The sequence below is a fragment of the Malus sylvestris genome, chromosome 2 (assembly GCF_916048215.2).
Source record: "Malus sylvestris chromosome 2, drMalSylv7.2, whole genome shotgun sequence".
NCBI classification, from domain to species: domain Eukaryota; kingdom Viridiplantae; phylum Streptophyta; class Magnoliopsida; order Rosales; family Rosaceae; genus Malus; species Malus sylvestris.
In genome coordinates, this window is record NC_062261.1 from 1,966,527 (window position 1) to 1,991,343 (window position 24,817).

The 24,817-nt window shown below is 40.8% G+C and overlaps 2 protein-coding genes and 1 long non-coding RNA gene across 3 annotated transcripts in view; 1 reads left to right on the forward strand and 2 right to left on the reverse strand.

Moving 5' to 3' along the window:
• The window catches only part of LOC126592472 (disease resistance protein RPV1-like), a 31,808-nt gene extending 8,597 nt beyond the window's left edge, over positions 1-23,211 (reverse strand). Inside the window, exon 1 of the mRNA XM_050258158.1 lies at positions 22,907-23,211. Within this exon, the coding sequence (XP_050114115.1) occupies positions 22,907-23,074 (168 nt within the window). The 5' untranslated portion in view covers positions 23,075-23,211. The remainder of the gene's footprint in view (positions 1-22,906) is intronic.
• Positions 1-24,817, reverse strand: part of LOC126592363 (uncharacterized) — a 212,057-nt gene that overhangs the window by 136,450 nt on the left and 50,790 nt on the right. The window contains exons 3-7 of the mRNA XM_050258055.1: positions 20,920-22,012; positions 20,452-20,739; positions 19,554-20,330; positions 18,939-19,440; positions 18,687-18,842 (exon numbers count right to left, since the gene is read on the reverse strand). Coding sequence (XP_050114012.1) covers positions 18,687-18,842; positions 18,939-19,440; positions 19,554-20,330; positions 20,452-20,739; positions 20,920-22,012 — 2,816 coding nt within the window. The remainder of the gene's footprint in view (positions 1-18,686; positions 18,843-18,938; positions 19,441-19,553; positions 20,331-20,451; positions 20,740-20,919; positions 22,013-24,817) is intronic.
• On the forward strand, positions 17,887-19,076 carry LOC126592544 (uncharacterized). The gene is made up of 2 exons (XR_007612677.1): positions 17,887-18,057; positions 18,192-19,076. It is a non-coding gene; the product is annotated as an uncharacterized LOC126592544 (long non-coding RNA).

Sequence of the window (24,817 nt, forward strand, 5' to 3'; positions counted from 1 at the left end):
TATTGGTAAAACATGTCGCCCCAGTTTGTCTCTACACTCCATGATCTTCACCAGCTCGTCAAGACACCAACTCGAATTCGCATACATCTTTGAGAAGTTAATGACAGAGATCCTCGACTCCTCGATTGCACGAAACAATTTATCTTTTATTTCTTCCCCTCTTTGTAGATCGTCCTCATCAATAAAGACCTGGTACCCTCTGTCTTTTAATGCCGCGTGAAGGTGGCTCGTGAAGCAATTGCGCGTGTCTTCACCCCTGAAGCTCAAGAATACGTCGTAGTTCCAGAGTTTGGACTTGGAGGAGGACGAAGAGGAGGCTTCGTGGGCTGTCATGGCGGCATCCACCGTTATGGCTTTAGCAGTGGTTCAGAATCAGATCACAGACTGAAAAATATAGCAATAGCTGTGTTTGTGTTGGCGTGTTGGCTTGAAAAGCGACAGACTATTAAAATGATGCCACGACCCAGAAGAATATTAAAACGATGCCGTCCGACACGCAATAGAATGGTGAAAGGCCGTCCGACACGTCACAGGATGGTGGAAAACAAACAATATTATGAGAGAGAAAGAGCTAGCAAATTTATGAGGAAGAAACAAAACTCAGCAACAACAACAACAACAACAACAACAAAGCCTTTTCCCACTAAGTGGGGTCGGCTATATGAATCCTAGAACGCCATTGCGCTCGGTTTTGTGTCATGTCCTCCGTTAGATCCAAGTACTCTAAGTCTTTTCTTAGAGTCTCTTCCAAAGTTTTCCTAGGTCTTCCTCTACCCCTTCGGCCCTGAACCTCTGTCCCGTAGTCACATCTTCGAACCGGAGCGTCATTCGGCCTTCTTTGCACATGTCCAAATCACCGGAGCCGATTTTCTCTCATCTTTCCTACAATTTCGGCTACTCCTACTTTACCTCGGATATCCTCATTCCCAATCTTATCCTTTCTCGTGTGCCCACACTTCCCACGAAGCATCCTCATCTCCGCTACACCCATTTTGTGTACGTGTTGATGCTTCACCGCCCAACATTCTGTGCCATACAACATCGCTGGCCTTATTGCCGTCCTATAAAATTTTCCCTTGAGCTTCAGTGGCCTACGACGGTCACACAACACGCCGGATGCATTCTAACACTTCATCCATCCAGCTCGTATTCTATGGTTGAGATCTCCATCTAATTCTCCGTTCTCTTGCAAGATAGATCCTAGGTAGCGAAAACGGTCGCTTTTTGTGATCTTCGCTAGATTGCTCCGGTCATTAGTGTGGATAAGTATATAAATGGATAGAGATAGGAAAGCAAACACAAGATGTACGTGGTTCACCCATATTGGCTACGTCCACGGAATATAAGAGTTCTCATTAATTGTGAAGGGTTTACACAAGTACATAGGTTCAAGCTCTCCTTTAGTGAGTACAAGTGAATGATTTAGTACAAATGACATTAAGAAATATTGTGGGAGAATGATCTCGTAATCACGAAACTTCTAAGTATCGGAGTGTGGAGTCGTCTTGACTTGCCTTATCTGTCTCATAGGTAGATGTGGCATCTTCTCTGGAAGTACTCTTCCTCCATCCAGGGGTGGTATCTTTAACTGGTGGAGATGCATAAGGTAATGTATCAATTTCACTTGAAGCTTACTTGTAGTTTCAGGCTTGGTCAAGCGCGATACAAACCATGTAGTAGGAGTCCCCCAAGTCGCCGAGCTAGGGGGTCTGCTGAAAGAGGTGACAGACAAGGTAAGCAATCAGAGCTCCGACTGATTGTTCACCTTCTCCCCATCTTGCAGCAGCATGAAGGATAAAGAGAAGAAAAATGAGAAGAGATGATATGAGATACTTTTGCTTTTGAAGAAGTAACTTTCCACAGGCTTATTCTTGAACTGAGCTGGAGGGTTTTCTGGTTTCCTCCAGAGTATAAGGCCGACTGAAGAATTTGAGGGTCAAAACAAGTCCATCAAATCTAGAGTACGTTCCACCCTGCTGATATGGGATACTTTTGCTTTTGACAGAGTAATGGATGTATCGGCACGTGTGCTGTTACGCTTGTCTCCACATGCTTCCTTGTATCCTTCGCACTTGCCCTATCTGTTCCTCAAGCAGATGCGGAATCTTCCCTGGAAACATAAGATGTTGAAGATGAGTACTCGAGAGCAATGCCAGGTAAGTAATCAGGTAAGGGGTTCCAGGCAGTCAGTTCTTGGCTGGAAGCTTGATTCCAAGTGCTGACTGATTGCTCTCTTTCTCCTTGTCTTGCAGGTAAAAACAAGGCCAAAGGAAAAGACAGGGAAAAAGCATGATATGGGATACTCTTGCTTTTAACCCTGATGATATGAGATATTCTTGCTCTAGTATAGCTTGTTTGCAGAGGTATTATCGGGGGGAAAGAAAGCTGAATATTTCGAAAGGCTTCGTTGGGAGTGCCCTCTCAGATATGATGAAGGGTTGAGCATTTTTGCAGGTCTGCCTGTCCGTTGGGGATGGAGGTTGACATATATAGGAGTCTCCCTAACAAGTAGTAATGCTATTCCTTTACCCTGCTTGGTCATAGCACGGTAGTGGGAGCTGTCAGTTTCACATGTTTTAACTCTGTCAGAGCACTTTGAAAAAGTGGTCTGTGGTATCTGGCTCTCGAGATTCGGAGAACGATGCCTCTTCGATTTTTGAGAAAGCAATCATGCTGGGGGTCTGGCTCTCGAGATTCGGAGAGGAGTGTCTCTTCGATTTTTGAGGAAGTAATCATGTTGGGAGTCTGGCTCTCGAGATTCGGAGGGCGGTGCCTCTTCGATTTTGGAGCAAGCAATCTTGTTGGGAGTGTTGTCTCGAATGTGAGTAAAGGTTGGGCATGTTTGCTAGTCTACCTTGCCACGAAGCACAAAGGTTGATACACAGGGACTTTCCAATTATCCAGCAATGGTACTGTTCCTTTACCCTCTCTTCGATTTTTAAGAAAGTAGTCATGTTGGGAGTCTGGCTCTCGAGATTCGGAGGACGGTGCCTCTTCGATTTTGGAGCAAGCAATCTTGTTGGGAGTGTTTTCTCGAATGTGAGTAAAGGTTGGGCATGTTTGCTAGTCTACCTTGCCACGAAGCACAGAGGTTGACACACAGGGAGTTTCCAATTATCCAACAGTGGTACTGTTCCTTTACCCTTGTGGGTAATAATATGGTAGCTAGACCTTCAAAATTTATGTGTCTAAACTTTGTTAGTGTTGTTTCTTTGCTATTCTTTTACCTTTCTTGGTCAGAGCGATGTAGTGGGAGCTGCAAGCTTCACGTGCTCAACTTTGGCAGAGAACTTTGGAAAAGTTATCTGTGGTACCCATGAGCTATTGTTGCGTGTGGGAAGTGGGTGATTGAACAGTAAGATTCATGTGCTTTCTACTTCACCAGAAGTCTTCGACAGAATGCCCATAATTTCTGCAAAGCTGAGTGTGCGTGTGACAGGTGCTGACAAGGCTAGAAAAGTAGGTGCCTCTTCGATTTCTGAGATCGGCCCTCGTGGTCTCTGAGCAGCCCAGCTTTTGAGAAAGCGAGCGCCTCTTCGATTGATTCGAAGAACGATGCCTCATCGATTTTTGAGAAAGCAGTCACGCTGGGGGTCTGGCTCTCGAAGATTCGGGGAGCAGTGTCTCTTCGATTTTTGAGAAAGTAATCATGTTGGGAGTCTGGCTCTCGAGATTCGGAGGGCGGTGCCTCTTCGATTTTGGAGCAAGCAATCTTGTTGGGAGTGTTTTCTCGAATGTGAGTAAAGGTTGGGCATGTTTGCTAGTCTACCTTGCCACGAAGCACAGAGGTTGACACACAGGGACTTTCCAATTATCCAGCAATGGTACTGTTCCTTTACCCTCTCTTCGATTTTTAAGAAAGTAGTCATGTTGGGAGTCTGGCTCTCGAGATTCGGAGGACGGTGCCTCTTCGATTTTGGAGCAAGCAATCTTATTGGGAGTGTTTTCTCGAATGTGAGTAAAGGTTGGGCATGTTTGCTAGTCTACCTTGCCACGAAGCACAGAGGTTGACACACAGGGACTGTCCAATTATCCAGCAGTGGTACTGTTCCTTTACCCTTGTGGGTAATAATATGGTAGCTAGACCTTCAAAATTTATGGGTCTAAACTTTGTTAGTGCTGTTTCTTTGCTATTCTTTTACCCTTCTTGGTCAGAGCGATGTAGTGGGAGCTGCAAGCTTCACGTGCTCAACTTTGGCAAAGTTTTCTGTGGTACCCATGAGCTATTGTTGCGTGTGGGAAGTGGGTGATTGAACAGTAAGATTCATGTGTTTTCTACTTCCCCAGAAGTCTTCGACAGAATGCCCATAATTTCCGCAAAGCTGAGTGTGCGTGTGACAGGTGCTGACAAGGCTGGAAAAGTAGGTGCCTCTTCGATTTCTGAGATCGGCCCTCGTGGTCTCTGGGGAGCCCAGCTTTTGAGAAAGCGAGCGCCTCTTCAATTTCTGAGACCAGCCTTCGTGGTCTTTGAGCAGCCCAACTTTTGAGAAAGCAAACGCCTCTTAGATTTCTGAGATCAACCCTCGTGATCTCTAAGCAGCCCAGCTTTTGAGAAAGCAAACGCCTCTTCGATTTCTGAGCAGGCGCCTCTTCGATTTCTGAAGCTCCGTCGAGTGCAGATTTTTATAAGGGCTGGCATTAAGTTCCAAAGCACACTTGAATCTCCACCAGTAGAAGCTTCATTCTTGCACTTCTAAGATCTTGATTTGTCCGACCTCTTCTCTCTTCAACACCTTTGAAAATGTCTGGCCCCTCCGACCGTCGTTTTGACTTGAACCTTGTTGAAGAGGCAGCCCCGCCTTCTCCAGACAACATATGGCGCCCATCCTTCGTCTCCCCTACTGGTCCTCTTACCGTTGGGGATTCCGTGATGAAGAATGATATGACCGCTGCGGTGGTGGCCAGGAACCTTCTCACTCCCAAAGATAACAGACTACTTTCCAAACGGTCTGATGAGTTAGCTGTTAAGGATTCGCTGGCTCTCAGTGTTCAGTGTGCAGGTTCTGTGTCTAATATGGCCCAACGCCTATTTGCTCGAACCCGCCAAGTTGAATCATTGGCGGCTGAAGTGATGAGTCTCAAACAGGAGATTAGAGGGCTCAAGCATGAGAATAAACAGTTGCACCGGCTCGCACATGACTATGCTACAAACATGAAGAGGAAGCTTGACCAGATGAAGGAAACTGATGGTCAGGTTTTACTTGATCATCAGAGATTTGTAGGTTTGTTCCAAAGGCATTTATTGCCTTCGTCTTCTGGGGCTGTACCGCGTAATGAAGCTCCAAATGATCAACCTCTGATGCCTCCTCCTTCTAGGGTTCTGTCCAGTACTGAGGCTCCAAATGATCCCCCTCCGGTGCCTTCTCTTTCTGGGGCTCTACCGACTGCTAAGACTTCTCCTAAGCAACCTTTGTGAAGGCTCCCTCTTGTGTGTTTATTTTGACTCATGTATATGTACATATTTGTAGCTTATCGGGGATATCAATAAATAAGCTTTCCTTCATTTCAACGTATTGTGTTAAATACACCAAAGCCTTCTTCGCTAAGTTCTTTGAATTTTCTTTTGTTGAAGCTTGTATGTTGAAGCTTTCTGAGTGGAGCATGTAGGTTGGGGTAGTGTTCCCTTAATTTTCCGAGTGAGGAAAACTTCTCGGTTGGAGACTTGGAAAATCCAAGTCACTGAGTGGGATCGGCTATATGAATCTTAGAACGCCATTGTGCTCGATCCTGTGTCATGTCCTTCGTTAGATCCAAGTACTCTAAGTCTTTTCTTAGAGTCTCTTCCAAAGTTTTCCTAGGTCTTCCTCTACCCATTCGGCCCTGAACCTCTGTCCCATCGTCGCATCTTCTAATCGGAGCGTCAGTAGGCCTTCTTTGCACATGTCCAAACCACCGTAACCGATTTTCTCTCATCTTTCCTTCAATTTCGGCTACTCCTACTTTACCCCGGATATCCTCATTCCTAATCTTATCCTTTCTTGTGTGCCCACACATCCAACGAAGCATCCTCATCTCCGCTACACCCATTTTGTGTACGTGTTGATGTTTCACCGCCCAACATTCTGTGCCATACAGCATCGCCGGCCTTATTGCCGTCCTATAAAATTTTCCCTTGAGCTTCAGTGGCATACGGCGGTCACATAACACGCCGGATGCACTCTTCCATTTCATCCATCCAGCTTGTATTCTATGGTTGAGATCTCCATCTAATTCTCCGTTCTTTTGCAAGATAGATCCTAGGTAACGAAAACGGTCGCTCTTTGGTATTTCTTGATCTCCGATCCTCACCCCTAACTCGTTTTGGCCTCCATTTGCACTGAACTTGCACTTCATATATTCTGTCTTTGATCGGCTTAGGCGAAGACCTTTAGATTCCAACACTTCTCTCCAAAGGTTAAGCTTTGCATTTACCCCTTCCTGAGTTTCATCTATCAACACTATATCGTCTGCGAAAAGCATACACCAAGGAATATCATCTTGAATATGTCTTGTTAACTCATCCATTACCAACGCAAAAAGGTAAGGACTTAAGGATGAACCTTGATGTAATCCTACAGTTATGGGAAAGCTTTCGGTTTGTCCTTCATGAGTTCTTACGGCAGTCTTTGCTCCTTCATACATATCCTTTATAGCTTGGATATATGCTACTCGTACTCCTTTCTTCTCTAAAATCCTCCAAAAAATGTCTCTTGGGACCCTATCATACGCTTTTTCCAAATCTATAAAGACCATGTGTAAATCCTTTTTCCCATCTCTATATCTTTCCATCAATCTTCGTAAGAGATAGATTGCCTCCATGGTTGAGCGCCCTGGCATGAACCCGAATTGGTTGTCCAAAACCCGTGTCTCTTGCCTCAATCTATGCTCAATGACTCTCTCCCAGAGCTTCATTGTATGACTCATTAGCTTAATACCCCTATAGTTCATGCAATTTTGTACGTCGCCCTTATTCTTGTAGATAGGCACCAAAGTGCTCGTTCGCCACTCATTTGGCATCTTCTTCGTTTTCAAAATCCTATTGAAAAGGTCAGTGAGCCATGTTATACCTGTCTCTCCCAAAAGTTTCCACACTTCGATTGGTATATCGTCTGGGCCTATTGCTTTTTTATGCTTCATCTTCTTCAAAGCTACAACCACTTCTTCCTTCCGGATTCGACGATAAAAAGAGTAGTTTCTACACTCTTCTGAGTTACTCAACTCCCCTAAAGAAGCACTCATTTCATGTCCTTCATTGAAAAGATTATGAAAATAACATCTCCATCTGTCTTTAACCGCGTTCTCTGTAGCAAGAACCTTTCCATCCTCATCCTTGATGCACCTCACTTGGTTTAGGTCCCTTGTCTTCTTTTCCCTTGCTCTAGATAGTTTATAGATATCCAACTCTCCTTCTTTGGTATCTAGTCGTTTATACATATCGTCGTAAGCCGCTAACTTAGCTTCTCTGACAGCTTTCTTCGCCTCTTGTTTCGCTTTTCTATACCTTTCACCATTTTCATCGGTCCTCTCCTTGTATAAGGCTTTACAACATTCCTTCTTAGCCTTCACCTTTGTTTGTACCTCCTCATTCCACCACCAAGATTCCTTTTGGTGTGGGGCAAAGCCCTTGGACTCTCCTAATACCTCTTTTGCTACTTTTCGGATACAACTAGCCATGGAATCCCACATTTGGCTAGCTTCCCCCTCTCTATCCCACACACATTGGGTGATTACCTTCTCTTTGAAAATGACTTGTTTTTCTTCTTTTAGATTCCACCATCTAGTCCTTGGGCACTTCCAAGTCTTGTTCTTTTGTCTTACTCTTTTGATATGTACATCCATCACCAACAAGCGATGTTGATTAGCCACGCTCTCTCCTGGTATAACTTTGCAATCCTTACAAGTTATACGATCCCCTTTCCTCATTAGAAGAAAATCTATTTGTGTTTTTGACGACCCACTCTTGTAGGTGATCACATGTTCTTCTCTCTTCTTAAAGAAGGTGTTGGCTAAGAAGAGATCATATGCCATTGCAAAATCCAAGATAGCTTCCCCATCCTCGTTTCTCTCCCCAAAACCATGGCCACCATGAAAACCTCCATAGTTGCCTGTCTCCCTGCCCACGTGTCCATTTAAATCTCCTCCTATAAATAACTTCTCCGTCTGAGCAATTCCTTGCACCAAGTCTCCAAGATCTTCCCAAAATTTCTCCTTCGAACTCGTATCCAACCCTACTTGAGGTGCGTACGCACTAATCACATTGATAAGTTCTTGTCCTATTACAATCTTGATTGCCATGATTCTATCTCCTACCCTCTTGACATCTACAACATCTTGTACCAAGGTCTTGTCCACGATGATGCCAACACCGTTTCTCGTTCTATTTGTGCCCGAATACCAAAGTTTAAACCCTGAGTTTTCTAGATCCTTTGTCTTACTACCAACCCACTTAGTTTCTTGTAGGCACATAATATTTATCCTTCTCCTTACCATAACTTCCACTACTTCCATAGATTTTCCCGTTAAGGTTCCTATATTCCACGTTCCTAAACGCATTTTGCTCTCTTGAACTCTACCCTTCTGTCCTAGCTTCTTCACCCTCCCCCGTCTAATAGGATCAAAGTACTTCTTTTGTGTGTCCCGGGTAAAGTTGATAGGAGCATATGCTCCCAAACAACTTTGAGTGGAGTCGTTCGAAAAGAAGTTTCTATGGCCCCCTTGCTCATTTAACACTGCATCCGGGTGCCGATGGAGATACAGCGACCCTTGCTCACTTATCACTGTGCTCGGGCCACACAGCGCGCCACTTACGGGTGACGCCCTAGCTTTAGCGTGATTTTGTTCTGGATTCATTTTCATAAGGATTCGACGTGATCATGGAGTGCCGGCTGTCGACTACCTGACGCCCTCCCCCTCCTCCTTTATCCGGGCTTGGGACCGGCCATGTAAGACATAGGCGGAGTTAAACAAAACTCAGCAATTGAAAAAAAATAATATCTCCTTCTTCAACTTGCAACAAACAAACAAAAAAATCAATTTAATGGTATTTTGGTGTTCTTGGATTTGTCGAGATGAAGGAAGAGGAAGGGGAAGGGTGAGAGAGAGAGAGAGAGAGAATAAAATTACTTTCAATGGTATTTTTTTATTAAATTAACAATGAGGTTCAGACTCCAGACTCACCATTAATTATGGAGGCTCGGTTACACGTGGAGTTGAATGGGGGAGTTTAGCGGAACTGAGTCCTGCTAGCATTTCTTTTTCTAACATGGATTCCATTCGGATCTATTATTTTAAATTAAACATAAATAGTATCTGATAAAAATTAATCGTACGATATACAATAAACGGTTGAGATATGAGATTTCTTATGACCCCCACATAATGGATCCAAAGGGCATCCGTGTTCTTTTTTTTCAAGAATACGAGGGTAGAAACAATTAAGATCTACCTCCCCCTATTTCATCTATAATGTCAACCGGCTAAATTGATTAGCTAATCGTATATAAAAATAATAATAGCATGAAATCCTAATTATCGAACTAAGAAGGCACATAGCACACCACTCCATTACGAAAATGGAAAAAAAAATGTGAGCAATATAGAGTGTGCATGCATGCCAAGTAATATCCACATGAACTAAAATATGATAAACTCTTAATAAGAGGACTGCTGAAAACGAAAATTGGTTGTCTTTTGATTATTCATCTCTAAATATTGATGGTATGTGGGTAGTTATATTGGTTCGAATTCAAATGATATAAAAATAATAATATAAATTCATTACTTTATACAAATTCAACTTTATATTTGAAGCTTCACCATATTGACATATCTAAGAAGGCACACAGCACACCACTCCATTAGGAAATTGGAAAAAAAAATGTGAGAAATATAGAGTGTGCATGCATGCCAAGTAATATCCACATGAACAAAAAATGAGAAAAGCTTAATAAGAGGACGGTTGAAAACGAAAATTGGTTGCCTTCCGATAATTCATCTCTAAACATTGATGGTACGTGGGTAGTTACTATTGGATCTCACATTAAACTAAGATTAGATTGTGGGAATCCTTGGGAGAAAACTGTTAACTCGTTTGTGTTTTTTCTCCGTCGTCTTTGAGGTTGAACACGTAAACTTTTTCTTTCTTTTTTTCTTTTTCACTTTTTCATTTTCTTTTCTACTTTTATTATTTATTTATTTCTAATTGATTTTTCACTACAGAACCAGCACGTTTCTAGTTCTTATTTACATATTTTTGTTTTTTTATTTTTTATTTTTTTTAAATACAGTTTTATGTTTAGTTATGTTTTTTTTTTTTACCAATTTGTCCTATTTTTTTATTTTTTTGAATTTAGATTGTGAAGGAAATTAAGGATCATTTTTGGTATTTTCGAATGCTTCATCCACTCAACATAAAAAAAAAGGATACTTTAACGAAAAGCATCCGGTACTGTTCACTTTAACGAAAAACCACATTTTTACACTAAAAAGTCAATCATGGTACTATTCACTTTACCCTTTATTTTGTCCTTATCATTAAAACTCAAAGTTTTCAAGCCCTTTTCATTAGTTTTCCTAAAAAAATAATGTGCTAGAAAGAACGAATCATGCTGTACAAGCAACAGCATCGGGAGACCAAATACTTGCATTTAAGGGCCGAATTAATGTTGGCTGGGATAAGTGGTCCATTGGGCTTTCGGGGGAAAGTAAAATACAAGTCGGAAAGAATATAGAGAGGAGTACCGCCTCGCCTTACGCCTTACGCCTTTCTTCCGTCGGCGTCGTCTAGGGTTTTAGTTGTAAGTTGTAACAGAGCCTATAAGGGGCACGATAGCCCCAGTAATTCATCAACCTTCAATTCCCAGACCTGACCGGAGCCGCCGTAGAAATATTACTATTACCATCCTCCTCTTGGTGATCGCCCTGTCGCATATGGCTTCTGGATTCAGGGCCTGTACAGGGTGATTACCAAAGGGATGACGGTAATATTTAATTCATGATGTTGGCAAACTCGTCGGAGGGAAATGTACTTTGGTTTTCTTGGATTTATCGAGATGGAGGAAGAGGAAGGGGAAGGGTGAGAGAGAGAGAGAATAATTATTTTTAATGGTATTTTTTTATTAAATTAACAATGAGGTCCAGACTCACCATCAATTATGGAGGCTCAGTTACACGTGGAGTTGAATGGGGGAGTTTGGCGGGAGAAATTTTTAGTTGTAATAGAAACACGTATGCTATATCATATGTTTTTACATAAGTATTGAAAAATTTTAATTTTTAAGTTATTAACTTTTTAACACATATATCTGACCATTTATTTAGGAACACATAGTGTACTGTCTCATGTGACGATCACATTGAAAAATCTTTAGTTTGGCAGAAGCAAGTACTCCTAACATTTCTTTTCAAGAATACAAGGGTAGAAACAATTAAGATCTACCTCCTCCTATTTCATCTGCAGGAAAGTGATTCTCTTTGGATCATTTCTCCTAATTCATCAAATCTGAAGATCTGTGTCATTGAAATTTAATCCAACGGCTACAAACAGGGGTCTAGTTTAAAAGTTATAATAATTTCAACTGTTTAACCAAATTTTAATGACACGAATCTCCTAATTTAGTGAATTAGGAAGAAGGGATTCAGACATAATCCCTTTCCTCATCTGCAATGTCAACCGGCTAAATTGATCAGCTAATCGTTCGATATCTCTCTTGCTAACGATAATCCCTTACGCATCTACAAGATTTTGGTACTACTTAGGTAAATGTTATCAAGGCATGCAAAGCAGTACGCCTGGTATAATTAATAACAATATTTTCAAGATGACATTTATGTTGTTCACTTAACGAGTAAATACATCAAACAATCAACTCTTTAAAATGACAATCATCACTTTTAAGCATAACAAAGTCAGCTACATTCTCCTCATAAGCAAACTCAAACAACTCAAGAATGCCATAAATCCAATTGAGATAAATGTCACCGTATCCACAAGAAATCCATCCCTATACATGTTGAAGAGTACAAGGATCTCATATCAAATTTGTCAAAATTAAAGATGACTTATATTGTGCAATTTTCACTCCTAATTATATCAAAGTTTTTTGTGATAAGATATTCACATATGAAGTGTTGTGCATGTTGGAAAATTCAAGTCGATAGAAAGTATTGATGTTGTTAATGATGGGTCCTTGTAAAGCATGTGATAAAATTTTCATGTTTCAAAGCTGTTTGTAAAACGTTAATAGATGAGCCCTTAACTTATATGTTAGCCACCATTAGCTAGTAAACATTACCATACCAACAAACCCCCAAACTCTATGTGCTGTATTATAAATAAAATTGGTCTCTACGAAAAAACACTTTGTAAAACGGATAAGCACTTTACAAACCACTTCTGTTTGTCACTTTTCTTTTCTAAAAGCCATTTTTGTTTATAAGCACTATACTAGAAGCAACGTAAAAAATTTTAGTAAAATTCTATCCTTTAAAAGCACTTACATTTTTTTCTACTAACATCATCATAATACTTTGAGAATATTGTTTGAAAGCACTTTTAATAACTCTAAAAACTAGGAAAAGTTGACAATATAAAAATTTTAGTTCCTTTTATTTTTTATTTTTTATTCTGCAATGTCATAATTTAAATCTTCTATTTAATTAGATGTCATTTATATGTATCACTTGTCATGTCAAATAGTACATTAATGTGGTACAAAAATAAAAAAGCTAAGTTGAAGGGAGCTTTCTTCATTGACCCCGGCCACGACCATCATTAAATTGACTGAAATACATTCTTTCTTGAGGGATCATGCCTTCGGGAGAAACTAGTGATGATTGCCTCTCAATGGCATTCGTCTTCGAGAGATATTTCTTTGAGAAGAATGCAATTTCAATATAAGAATTTCCGTGGGGAGGATTTTACGAGGAATTCGAGTAGTCGGCGGCTTTGGAAATTCTGGCTCACATACGGCCACAGTGAGGTAGCAGTTGTGGAGTACTTTCATATCCCGGCAATCTGTGACGATGTCGTTCCTGGAACTAAAGCATTCTCTGGTATAGATTAAGCTCGGCCACTACAAATACAATGAATTTGGAAGTTTTAGGTCACGACTTTCAGTTTATGGCTCCAAACTTTTTGTCACAAAATTGATTATTTGATTGGTGGTGTTTTGGTATTAAGAGGACGGACATATTTAATGACAGGTATGTATCCAATCTCAATTTATTTTGGAATGATGAAATGAAAGGTGGTGTCTGTTGAATTTTACTGTTTTGCAATTTGGGATTTCTGTGTGGATTGTAAACTTTGATTTTTTTTTTTTTGGTCAGTGATTGAATTTTTCTTGCATTTGATACAAAATTAATGAAATGAGATTGAAAAATGAGGAGTTGCTATCAGACGTTTATGTTTTAGTATAATTTCACACGTATGATAAGAAAGCATTCCCACCCCCCCCCCCCCACCCCCAACCCCCCAACCCGGTGTTTTTTTCTTCAGATGAATATGATTTTTTTGAATTTAGATTGTGAAGGAAATTAAGGATCATTTTTCGTATTTTCGAAAATCCAAAAAAACATTAGTTTTAATGAAAAATGATAAATACATGTGTAGTGAATAGTACCAGAGAAATGTAAAAATGTGATTTTTCATTAAAAGTAAACAATACCGGGAATGTATCGTTAAAACTCCCTAAACAAATGATGTGGTAGAAAGAAAGAATGATGTACAAGCAACAGCAACGGGAGACCCAAGTACTTGCATTTAAGGGCCGAATTAATGTGGGCTGGGATAAGTTGTCCATTGGGCTTTCGGGTGAAAGTAAATAGAAGGCCTTTCTTCTGTCGGCGTCGTGTAGAGTTTTAGTTGTTACAGAACCTATGAAATGAGCACGATGGCTGCCTACAATTCGTTAACCTTCAATTTCGCACACCTGAGTCTGGGGGCCGGAGCCGCTGTTGCAGAATATTACTATTACCCTCCTCCTCTTGGTGATCGCCCTGCCCCATATGGTCTTCTGAATTCAGGGCCTGCATATCGACAGGGTGGTTACCAATGGGATGACGGTAATATTTAATTGATGATGTTGGCAAACTCATCGGAAAATCGACCCGGCGCTGGCAAACTCACCGGGGGCAGAGCTCTGAAGTGGCCGCCATACCACTCCCCTCGCTGACATTTCACGAAGAAGATAACGAACGCGAAAATTATGCTAAATTTTAGTGCTTTTGTTGTTTTACTTTGTTTTTGTGTTCTAGGGTTTCAGGGTTTGGTTGCTGGTGACAGGGTTCGAAAGCTCGAGGATTTTGACCTTTAGCAAGGACTTGTTCTTTCTGTATGAATTAACTCTCAATTCTATGTGTTAAAGGTGCTCTACTCTGATGCTAGACAGAAGGAATATGGACAGAAGGAATATGATCATTCCTTCACAGCTAGGATAGCATGTGTGGATGCACTATTAACGTGGACAGCAAGGCCACTGCATGTGGTTACTGACTGCTTCAACAAGGACAGCATGGATGTCACTTTCTGTCCTTTGTTTATTGCATGCCTCTGTAAAAACCTTGTATATAAGTTCTACTGCAATTGTAGCAGAATATTCAATCAAATATATTGGATCCAAGCTTTGGACCGTGCAACTTCGACACCCAGAAAATATTTTAATGGTCCGAGGTCTTTAATTCGAAAACATCCACTAAGAAATTGCTTGAGTCCGTATAATGACTTGTGAAGTCGACAAACCATAGTCTCCCCCTGTCGACGATAACCAGGAGGGGGTAACATATATACTTCCACCATGTCCGGCACCCGATATCCTCTTCACAGGTATGTTTCTTATGCTCGCCTCTCTCATGCTCATCGTTCCTTTGTTCACAATGTCTCTCACTTAGTTGAACCAGCCTCCTATGAGCAGGCACGCCATGACCCTCACTGGCTTGCAGCTATGCATTCTGAGCTTGACGCACTTGAAGCCAATCACACCTGGACTTTGGTTCCTTTACCCCTCCACCAACGCCCCATTGGATGTAAATGGGTCTTCAAAATCAAGTATCATTCCGACGGTACCATCGAACGCTACAAGGCTCGCCTCGTTGCCAAAGGGTTCACGCAGCGCGAAGGTATTGATTACAAAGAGACGTTCGCCCCCGTTGCTAAGCTCATTACTGTCCGCTGTCTCTTGACCATTGCTGCTGTTCGCAGCTGGTCTCTTCACCAAATGGATGTCCAAAACGCTTTCCTTCACGGTGCACTCCATGAGGAAGTATATATGTTACCCCCTCCTGGTTATCGTCGACAGGGGGAGACTATGGTTTGTCGACTTCACAAGTCATTATACGGACTCAAGCAATTTCTTAGTGGATGTTTTCGAATTAAAGACCTCGGACCATTAAAATATTTTCTGGGTGTCGAAGTTGCACGGTCCAAAGCTGGGATCTCCATTTGCCAACGAAAGTATACTCTGGACATATTGGAAGAAGCTGGCTTGCTTGGCGTAAAACCTGCCAAGGTACCTATGGAACCCGATTTAGTGTTGACAACAACAGGTGGTGATGCCCTCAAGGATCCGACTCGATATCGACGTCTGGTTGGAAAATTAATATACCTTACCATCACTAGGCCAGATATTACGTATGCAGTGAATAATCTCAGTCAGTTCATGCAAGAACCAACACTCCATCACCTTAAAGCAGCACATCGTCTCCTCCAATATCTGAAAGAAGCACCAGGACAAGGGTTACTATTCCCTACGGAGAACCAACTTAATTTGGTTGGCTACTGTGATGCGGATTGGGCTAGATGTCCGATCACACGACGATCAGTGACAGGTTTTTGCATCTTCCTTGGTAAATCACTTGTATCGTGGAAAAGTAAAAAGCAAGTCACGGTGGCAAGATCTTCAGCAGAAGCCGAGTATCGCTCCATGGCTGCAACGACTTGTGAGCTTACTTGGCTGAGGAATTTGTTGAAAGATTTGCGTGTAAATCATCCTGAGTCGGCAAGGTTGTTTTGTGACAATCAAGCTGCTCTACATATTGCAGCGAACCCTGTGTATCATGAACGAACCAAACACATAGAGCTGGATTGTCATACTGTCCGTGAAAGGATTCAGAGGGGAGAGATCGAGACGTCTCATGTGCAGACGGGACGTCAAATAGCAGACATATTTACAAAGCCACTGAGAGCACCTACCTTCCATTCACATCTTGGCAAGTTGGGTGTTATTGATATCCACACTCCTACTTGAGGGGGAGTGTTAAAGGTGCTCTACTCTGATGCTAGACAGAAGGAATATGGACAGAAGGAATATGATCATTCCTTCACAGCTAGGATAGCATGTGTGGATGCACTATTAACGTGGACAGCAAGGCCACTGCATGTGGTTACTGACTGCTTCAACAAGGACAGCATGGATGTCACTTTCTGTCCTTTGTTTATTGCATGCCTCTGTAAAAACCTTGTATATAAGTTCTACTGCAATTGTAGCAGAATATTCAATCAAATATATTGGATCCAAACTTTTATACTATGAAATTTCAGTTTCGATTTCAATGTCTGTTTTAAAATTTATTTCATGATGTTCGAATTGGGATCTCAAATATCGCCTTTGTGCTTGGATTTATGATGCAAATCTTAAATTTTGTAACTCGTCTAAATTTAGAGTATGTGAGATAAGATATATTCTGAGATCGTGTTTTTGCTTGTTTGAAAACTGTCGCCGAAAGCGGTCATCACCTAGCTCAGTCAACTCGTTATTATTTCCAGGGTGCCCTTGGGTCGAGTGTTTGTCACTAACTTCGCTTATCATGGCCCTTCAATTGAAATGGCACTAGATATGTTTTGACGTGCTTGTTCTGCGCATTTGATATGTCTGATCTGAGGGCCGATATGACATGTCCTAGCAAGGCTAGGATACCCTATGCATGTCGACATGTCAATGCATATCACGACAATGTGCATAGATAGTCGTAACCTCGTTGCTTGTTGGCATAAAGCGAGAGTTGGCATGCCATTGGCTTGTCATGGCATATCAAAGCAAAATCCAACGAGTACAAATTTGTGGCCTTCACTACTTATACTCAAGAGTCGGATGACATTGTGAGACTTATTACTCCACCCAAAGCGGTAGTATACACCATCAGTTGTGACTTGTGATTCTTGGAAAGAGGTCGGCACCGTTTCTTTAGAAGCCAAAACTACTTTGGTTTGGCCTGACAGGTTCCAGATGTGCTTCAAGGGAATGTGTTTTTGGCTGGGAATTGAGCAAGGTAAGGAAATATCTGTTTATGACACTTTTGATGACCCAGAAGGCAGGAGAGTGATCATTTCTTTCGATACAAGTCGCGAGGTATTTCATGGTATACCCGAACCATCTGAGCTCCAACGATTACCCCTGGGGCGTGACCTTGATTTGAAGCTTATTGTGTGGAATGAATCACTTTCTTATGGTTCACAATGATGGACGCGTAGTTTGCTTTAATCTTTGTACGAAAAAGCTTACATATATTCCCACTGAAACATGAGGTGAGTTTGTTGGTTGTGTGAATAGCATAGTTTCGGTCATGGGACGCAACCACAAGCCTGAGAGCATAGAGAATAATTGCTCAGACAGATGAAGACTCGATGGTGGCGGTAGAAGGGAAGAGGGAAAGCTGCAGGAGGCGGTACTCATATTCCGTTTGGGCCATTCCACTGGCTGATGTTTCAAGGGCCTCTGGGCAGAGTTTGGTGGGCCGGAGATTAGCCTCACATCCCCATATTGGGATCCACCCATATTATGAGTTGCGAGGACGCTCTTAACAAGTTTAGATCTCCCTTACGGATGATTTCATTGCTAAAGTTGTTCAGGTGGTTACTAGGAATTACTATCACCAATGTGTTTCCTTGTTGATGGATCAAGGGGTATATATTTTCCCGATCGCTTGCTAATTGCTATTCATTTTCTTCATGTTTTCTTCTGTTTTGTTTCCTTTTCCTCTTTCTCATTTTGGTCTCTTAAGCTGGGATAGACTCACTAATTATCAAATTTTATGTTCTTAGTTATTCCAAAGTGCCAAAACTACATTTCGGTTTCTACAACAGTAAGTTGTTGTTTATGTTAACCTTTGAGCTGGTGTTTTTTTGTTTTCACGAAAGCTTCTTTCTTAATTTCTTCTTGATGTTTACGGGAATGTTCGTATGTAATCTGTCTGTCTGCAATATTTGATGGATGCAGGTTCAATGAAACATAATTATATAAGATCCTGCCAAAATTAGATCAACTTCAACTTTATCCATGCCTTGCAAATTGAGCTTCAGAACACGAGTCGGATTGCAAATGATGGCAAAATGTTTGAAAGTGGAGAAAATTTCGGAGATTTTCTATTGAAAGATCCATCATTTCTTAGTCTTGCGGAGGAGATTTTTTATCTTAACATGAACAGCTCTACAATCTATTCAACTCTCATAGTCTCACTATCTCCAAATGGTAAAGGCCAAGAGACTCAGGTGTCCGGCTAAATGTTACCTGAACAAGTAGATGATGAATAATCAAGAGACAAAGAGAGGCGCGTAAGAGGATCTTCGTCCATTGGGTCGGATATCTGATCTCCTCTATCACAGACTGCCGGACGTTGTGGCTTCCAATGATGAATAGATAAAGAAAGACACGTACGAAGATCTTCGTCCATTGGGTCAGATATCTGATCTCCTCTGTCGTTGACCGCCGAACCCTGTGGCTTCCAATGATGAGACTGAGAAAGGCGCGTAAGAAAATCTTCCTCCATTGGGTCGGCTATCTGATCTCCTCTGTCATTGACTGCCGAACCCTGTGGCTGGAAGAGTACTGAGAGATTCTCAGAACGAGTTTGAGGCTGAATATGATGGCCTGCAGGAAAAGTATTAGAAGACAAGGAAAAATGTGAACGCGCAAGGCTGAGAGGACCATGATCATGCACTGCTATAGTACTACCGATGTACTTACTGAGATCATAATCATAAGATGGCTCAGAATTATCAGATGACTTCTCATAGAACCGAGCTGGATGTTGGTCAAAAACATAACTAGCTTGGTCCAAATCATGCGTATTTTCCTTCATAGGTTTGTTCCACACTAGATTAACCATTGTTCTAATTGATGGCCTAAAACAAGAATTTACTGAAAGTTGAACTTCAACTTTATCCCCACTTTGCAATTTCAGCTTATCGTTCGATAGTTGTCCTTGCCAAAGTATAGGCGTATTCCCATATATGCTGCATAAGTAAGCCTGCAACTTTGTACACTTGGTATTATTTATAACAGTAATGCCAAATTTACCTCCAAGTACATGTTTTATCAAGAAGCACAGAGTCAACCCTTCAAAAGTACAACCATCATTCGGGGGAATATCAAAACTGACTGTACTGCTCTGGTTAACAAACTCAAACCAATCAGGAACAAAATTCCCAGAGAGTAAAACGCCACCAAATCCGCACAGAGTCCATCCCTACATATACAATGCAAGTGTCATACACACATACATACATACACATGTAAACGTGCGTTTGTGTGTGCATGTGCACGATAGGAAGGCAATGAGAGAGAGAGAGTGTGAGGTACCTGTAGGATGTTCTTCACAAAATCAGTTGTGAGATTGGTGCAATCCCTCATATCAATCAATGTCATGAAGTTTAATGACTTATCCAAGCCTGGAATCTCAGTGAGTTTGTGCGAATCTCTTACACTCAACTCTGTCATCTTTGACATTTCCGAAAAATCGGGCATTGTTTCCAATGCATGGCAATTATCGGCATACAGAAAATTCAAATTTGTTGGTAAATCAGGGATTGTACGAAGGTTAAAGCAGTTATTTAAACTCAATGTTTCAAGCTTTGTAAGACCACTTAGGCTGGGTAGGGTATGAAAATCATTCCCTTGAAGATCCAAAACTTGTAAAGAAATTAGACTCCCAAGATCCTGAGGGATTGCATCATGTTCTAATTCCGCACCATCTAGGGATAAAAGAATGAGATTCTTCAATCTAACTGTGGAAGATGGTATTTGTGATATGGCTGTATTATCTGCTTCAAGTATTCTCAATGATATCATCTCCCCTAAATCCTCATGCACTTCTCTGAATTCTAAACAGCTATTAAGAAGAAGAGTCTCAACAGATTTCAACTTATAGAAATCCCTTGGAAGAGAACTAAGCTTAACGCATTCGCTAAGGTTCACCAAAGAAAGTTTTTGAAGTTGACCAATGGAGGGGTGAATCTTGGACAAACTCCTACAATTTTCCAGTATCAACTCTTCAAGATTTGGGACTTGTGAAAGGTCCGGTGATTTAATTAAAAATAGGGAATGACTGAGATTCAGGATTTTCAACCTCTCTAGCAACTGTTACAGAAAACCAAAGGAAAATTGAAATTAATATCCAAAAGGAAGATGTCATAAAAAAAAAAAAAGGAAATCCAAAAACAAATAGAAACAGAACATCATCATGTGTAATTGATCGTACCTTATAACCCTCCCAAACTTGTACCAGTTTGCTATACTTCATATCTAAAATAACTAGTCTTGGTTGATCAAAAAAGTCATATGCTATGGACTCTAAAGGGCATCCTTCCCAACACAACCATATTAACTCTTTGGGAAGACGTTTGTATTCTCCCTCGAGCTGAACATATTTGAGATGAAGGAATTTCAGTTTCTTCATATTGGCAAATGCTTCTGTACTGAAACTAGGCATGCTAGAGCTTAGAGTAAAAGGGAAATTTAGAGCAAGTCCTTCAACTTCTTCAGTTCCCTGTTAACAAAATGTGTAAGAAACGGATTATTTGCATATATTATTATTCATTTGGCAAAATCACCTACGGTGAATATATTTACACATAAATGTTGTTTAGTGTATAATAGACATACGTAGGTTACATATATGTTTTCAAGTAGGATGCATTATGCAAAATTTTATTGGGAATGTACTTACAGATTTATTTCTCAAGACTTCGGCGGCCTCTTGACGATTCCACAACCTACTCCATTTTTCAGGGTGACCAAGAGATTTTTCAGAAACGATTACTCTGGCCATTTCTCGCAGCAAATCATGCATATTCAACTTGTTGTCTTCAACAGTTATAAGGCATCGTTCACGGAGGACACTGATTCCTATTGATGCAAAAAGTCCACATCCATCTAATACTTTTGTGACATAATTCTTGTCCATTCCAATAAAGAAACAAGATATGTCAAGAAATATAGCCTTCTCTGAAGGATCTAGCCCGTCAAAGCTTATTCTGAGTCGATTTACAATGTTTCCATCTGGATATCTTCCCAATTTCTCCAATTGACTTTCCCACTCTTCCAACGATCTTTTAATCAAAAGAGATCCTAAAACTTCAAGCGCTAGTGGTAAACCTCCACAGTAAGAAACAAATTTTTCTGAAACTTCAAGATATCCTTGATTAGGACAACTATTTTTAAAGGCATGCCAACTAAATAGCTCAAGAGCTTCTTCTTCATTCATTTTCTTAGCCTGAAATGTTTTGTTCACATTTAGTAGTAGACGTTCATCTCGTGTCGTTATGACAATTCTACTTCCAGGACCAAACCAATCATGACTTCCAACTATTGCATCCAGTTGTTCCTTTTTATCAATGTTGTCCACGATGACAAGTATCTTTCTATGTCGAAATTGTTGTTTTATCAGACCTATACCTTCGGCAACACAGCTTATTTCATGCTTCTTTTTCAAGATGTCAGAAATAAGTTTTTTTTGCACATCAACCAGATCATGTTTACTTGTAGCATCGCGAACGTCGGCAAGGAAACTTTTCAATTCAAACTGAGGATGAATTTGGTTATAAATGGCTTTGGCAGCTGTTGTTTTACCCAATCCACCCATCCCCCAAATTCCAACCATAAGAACATCATTTGATCCACCACTTGAAAGATAACTGATAATATCTTGAACGTGTGAATTGATTCCAACTATGTGCTTGGCCACATGTAATTCGTTAGTGTTGGTGAGCCATTCACAAATATTCTCATCAATAATTTTTTTAATGAACTCTGCTTCGCCCCTAAAAATTGAATTCGTAAGCATTAGTGGGAATCAATGAAGGCTCGGTAGGAGATATCAGTACATAAACAATTTTCTTTCCTTCTTCCCTTCATAATATATATATATATATATATATATATATATATATATATCAGTACATAAACAATTTTCTTTCCTTCTTCCCTTCATAATATATATATATATATATATATATATATATATATATATATATATATAATGAACTTGAATAAAAGAATTCATTGATAAATAAAAGTTAGGCGTATGAATTAAACTCCAATTACGGTTTAGGTTACTTATGAGAGATTAAGGTGTATTCATTAAGCATGTGAATGAATGTTTAGATTATGTAAAATGTTAATTAAGCATGTCAATTAATTGAGAGATTAAGTCGTTCGCTAAAATTAGCAGCTTCTGTGAAGGATAAACTTGAGAGATTAAGGTGTATTAATTAAGCATGTTAATTAGAGTAATACAACTCAAATCTTGAAAAGCAGCTGAATGATTACCCATTGTTAGCGATTTTATGATGGTGGCCAGACAAATTTGCAGCCTTTGTGAGAGCCTCTCTCCACTGCCTTACCCTTTCTTGTTTAGCTTCACGTTTCTTGTCATCTTTTTCTTCACGGATGTCCTTTTCGTGCTTCTGAAATGCTTCGGCTAAATCTCCGTCCTGCTTCCTGACATGCGAAGGATCAACGTGATAGAATATTGGTAAAACATGTCGCCCCAGTTCGTCTGTACACTCCATGATCTTCACCAGCTCGTCAAGACACCAACTCGAATCCGCATATCTCCTTGAGAAGATAATGATAGAGATCATCGACTCTTCGATTACCTTTAACAGTTCTTTTATTTCTTCCCCTCTTTGTAGATCGTCCTCATCAATAAAGACCCGGTAACCTCTGGCTTTTAATGCCTCGTGGAGGTGGCTCGTGAAGCCATAGCGTGTGTCCTCGCCCCTGAAGCTCAAGAATACGTCGTACTTCCAGAGTTTGGACTTGGAGGAGGACGAAGAGGAGGCTTCGTGGGCTGTCATGGAGGTATCCACCGTTATGGGCATAGCAGTGGTTCAGATCACAGACTGAAAAGATGGCAACAACTGCGTTTGCGTTGCCGAAGGATGATACTTAAACATAAGTCAAGATCTTGAGTCAACAAAGGCAAAAGTTTATAATATAATAATGTTGGCGTGTGGACCTGATATAATGATGAAACACGACATACTGCCGAGCGGGAAGGTGCAGGGAAAGAGAGGAAAAGAGGAAAGAAAGAAACATGATAGGACAGATTAGGGATTTTTTTTTTTTTCACCAATCCGAATTTCGCATTGAAGCACCTCTCCAACTCCGCCAACAACAGCCTCACCACTCGTGACCTCCTTTTCAAGAGATTAGTAGTGCAGCGGCAGCATGGGGAGGAGGAAACTGAACAAGTATACCTGTTGCTTAAGTTATGCAAAGACGATGATAATATCAATGACGAGGATAGCAATAGCTACTCTCTTGTTGGTGTCGAGGAAATCGTTTTTCCTCACTCTTTGATTCAGAAGGTCGGACTCCCGGAACAACTGCATATTATAGGCCACTGCAATGGCATTGTTTTACTATATAGTAAGAGTAGCTTTGTTTTATGCAATCCCGGAATTGAGGAATTCATTTCATTCGTGTTCCCGATGAGCCATGCTTTCCAATGTGGCCCAGATTAGGTTTGGACCTGCGGGAGGATTACAATTGGCCATAACATATTGATACTGGTTTTCATCCTGGATTTGGCTATGATACCAAATCTAACGAGTACAATTTTGTGGCCTTTACTACTTATACTCAAGAGTCAGATGACATTATGACACTTACTGTTTCACACAAAGCGGTAGCATACATACACCATCAGTTGTGATTCTTGGAAAGAGGTCGACACCGTTTCTTTAGAAGCTGAAACTACTTTGTTTTGGCCTGACGGGGTTCCTGATGTGCTTCAAGGGAATGTGTTTTTGGCTGGGAATTGAGCAAGATAAGGAAATATCTGTTTATGACACTTTTGATGACCCAGAAGGCGGGAGAGTGATCATTTCTTTTGATACAAGTGACGAGGTATTTCGTGGTATACCCGAACCATCTGAGTTCCAACGATTACCCCTGGGGTGTCACCTTGATTTGAAGCTTATTGTGTGGAATGAATCAGTTTCTTATGGTTCACAATGATGGACGCATAGTTTGCTTTAACCTTTGTACTAAAAAGCTTTCATATATTCCCACTGAAACACGAGGTGAGTTTGTTGGTTATGTGAATAGCATAGTTTCGGTCATGGGACACAACCACAAGCCTGAGAGCATAGAGAATAATTGCTCAGACAAAGATGAAGATGTGATGGTGGCGGTAGAAGGGAAGAGGGAAAGCTGCAGGAGGCTGTACTCATATTCCGTTTGGGCCATTCCACCGGTTGATGTTTCCCATAGAATCGATAAGGTGATGGAGGGCCAGTTTGGTGGGCCAGAGATTGAGCCTTACATCCCCATAGTGGGATCCATCCATATGATGAGTCATGAGGACGCTCTTTACAAGTTTAGATCTGCCCCCAGGGATGATATCGTTGCTAAAGTTGTTTAGGTGGTTACTAGGAATTACTTTCATCAATGTGTTTCCCTCTTGATGGATCGAAAGGTCTATATCTTCCCGATTTCTTGCTAATTGCTATTCATTCTCTTCATGTTTTCTTCTGTTTTGTTTCCTTTTCCTGTTTCTCGTTTTGGTTTCTTGAGCTGGGTAGACTCACTTATCATCAAAATTTCTTTTCTTAGTTATT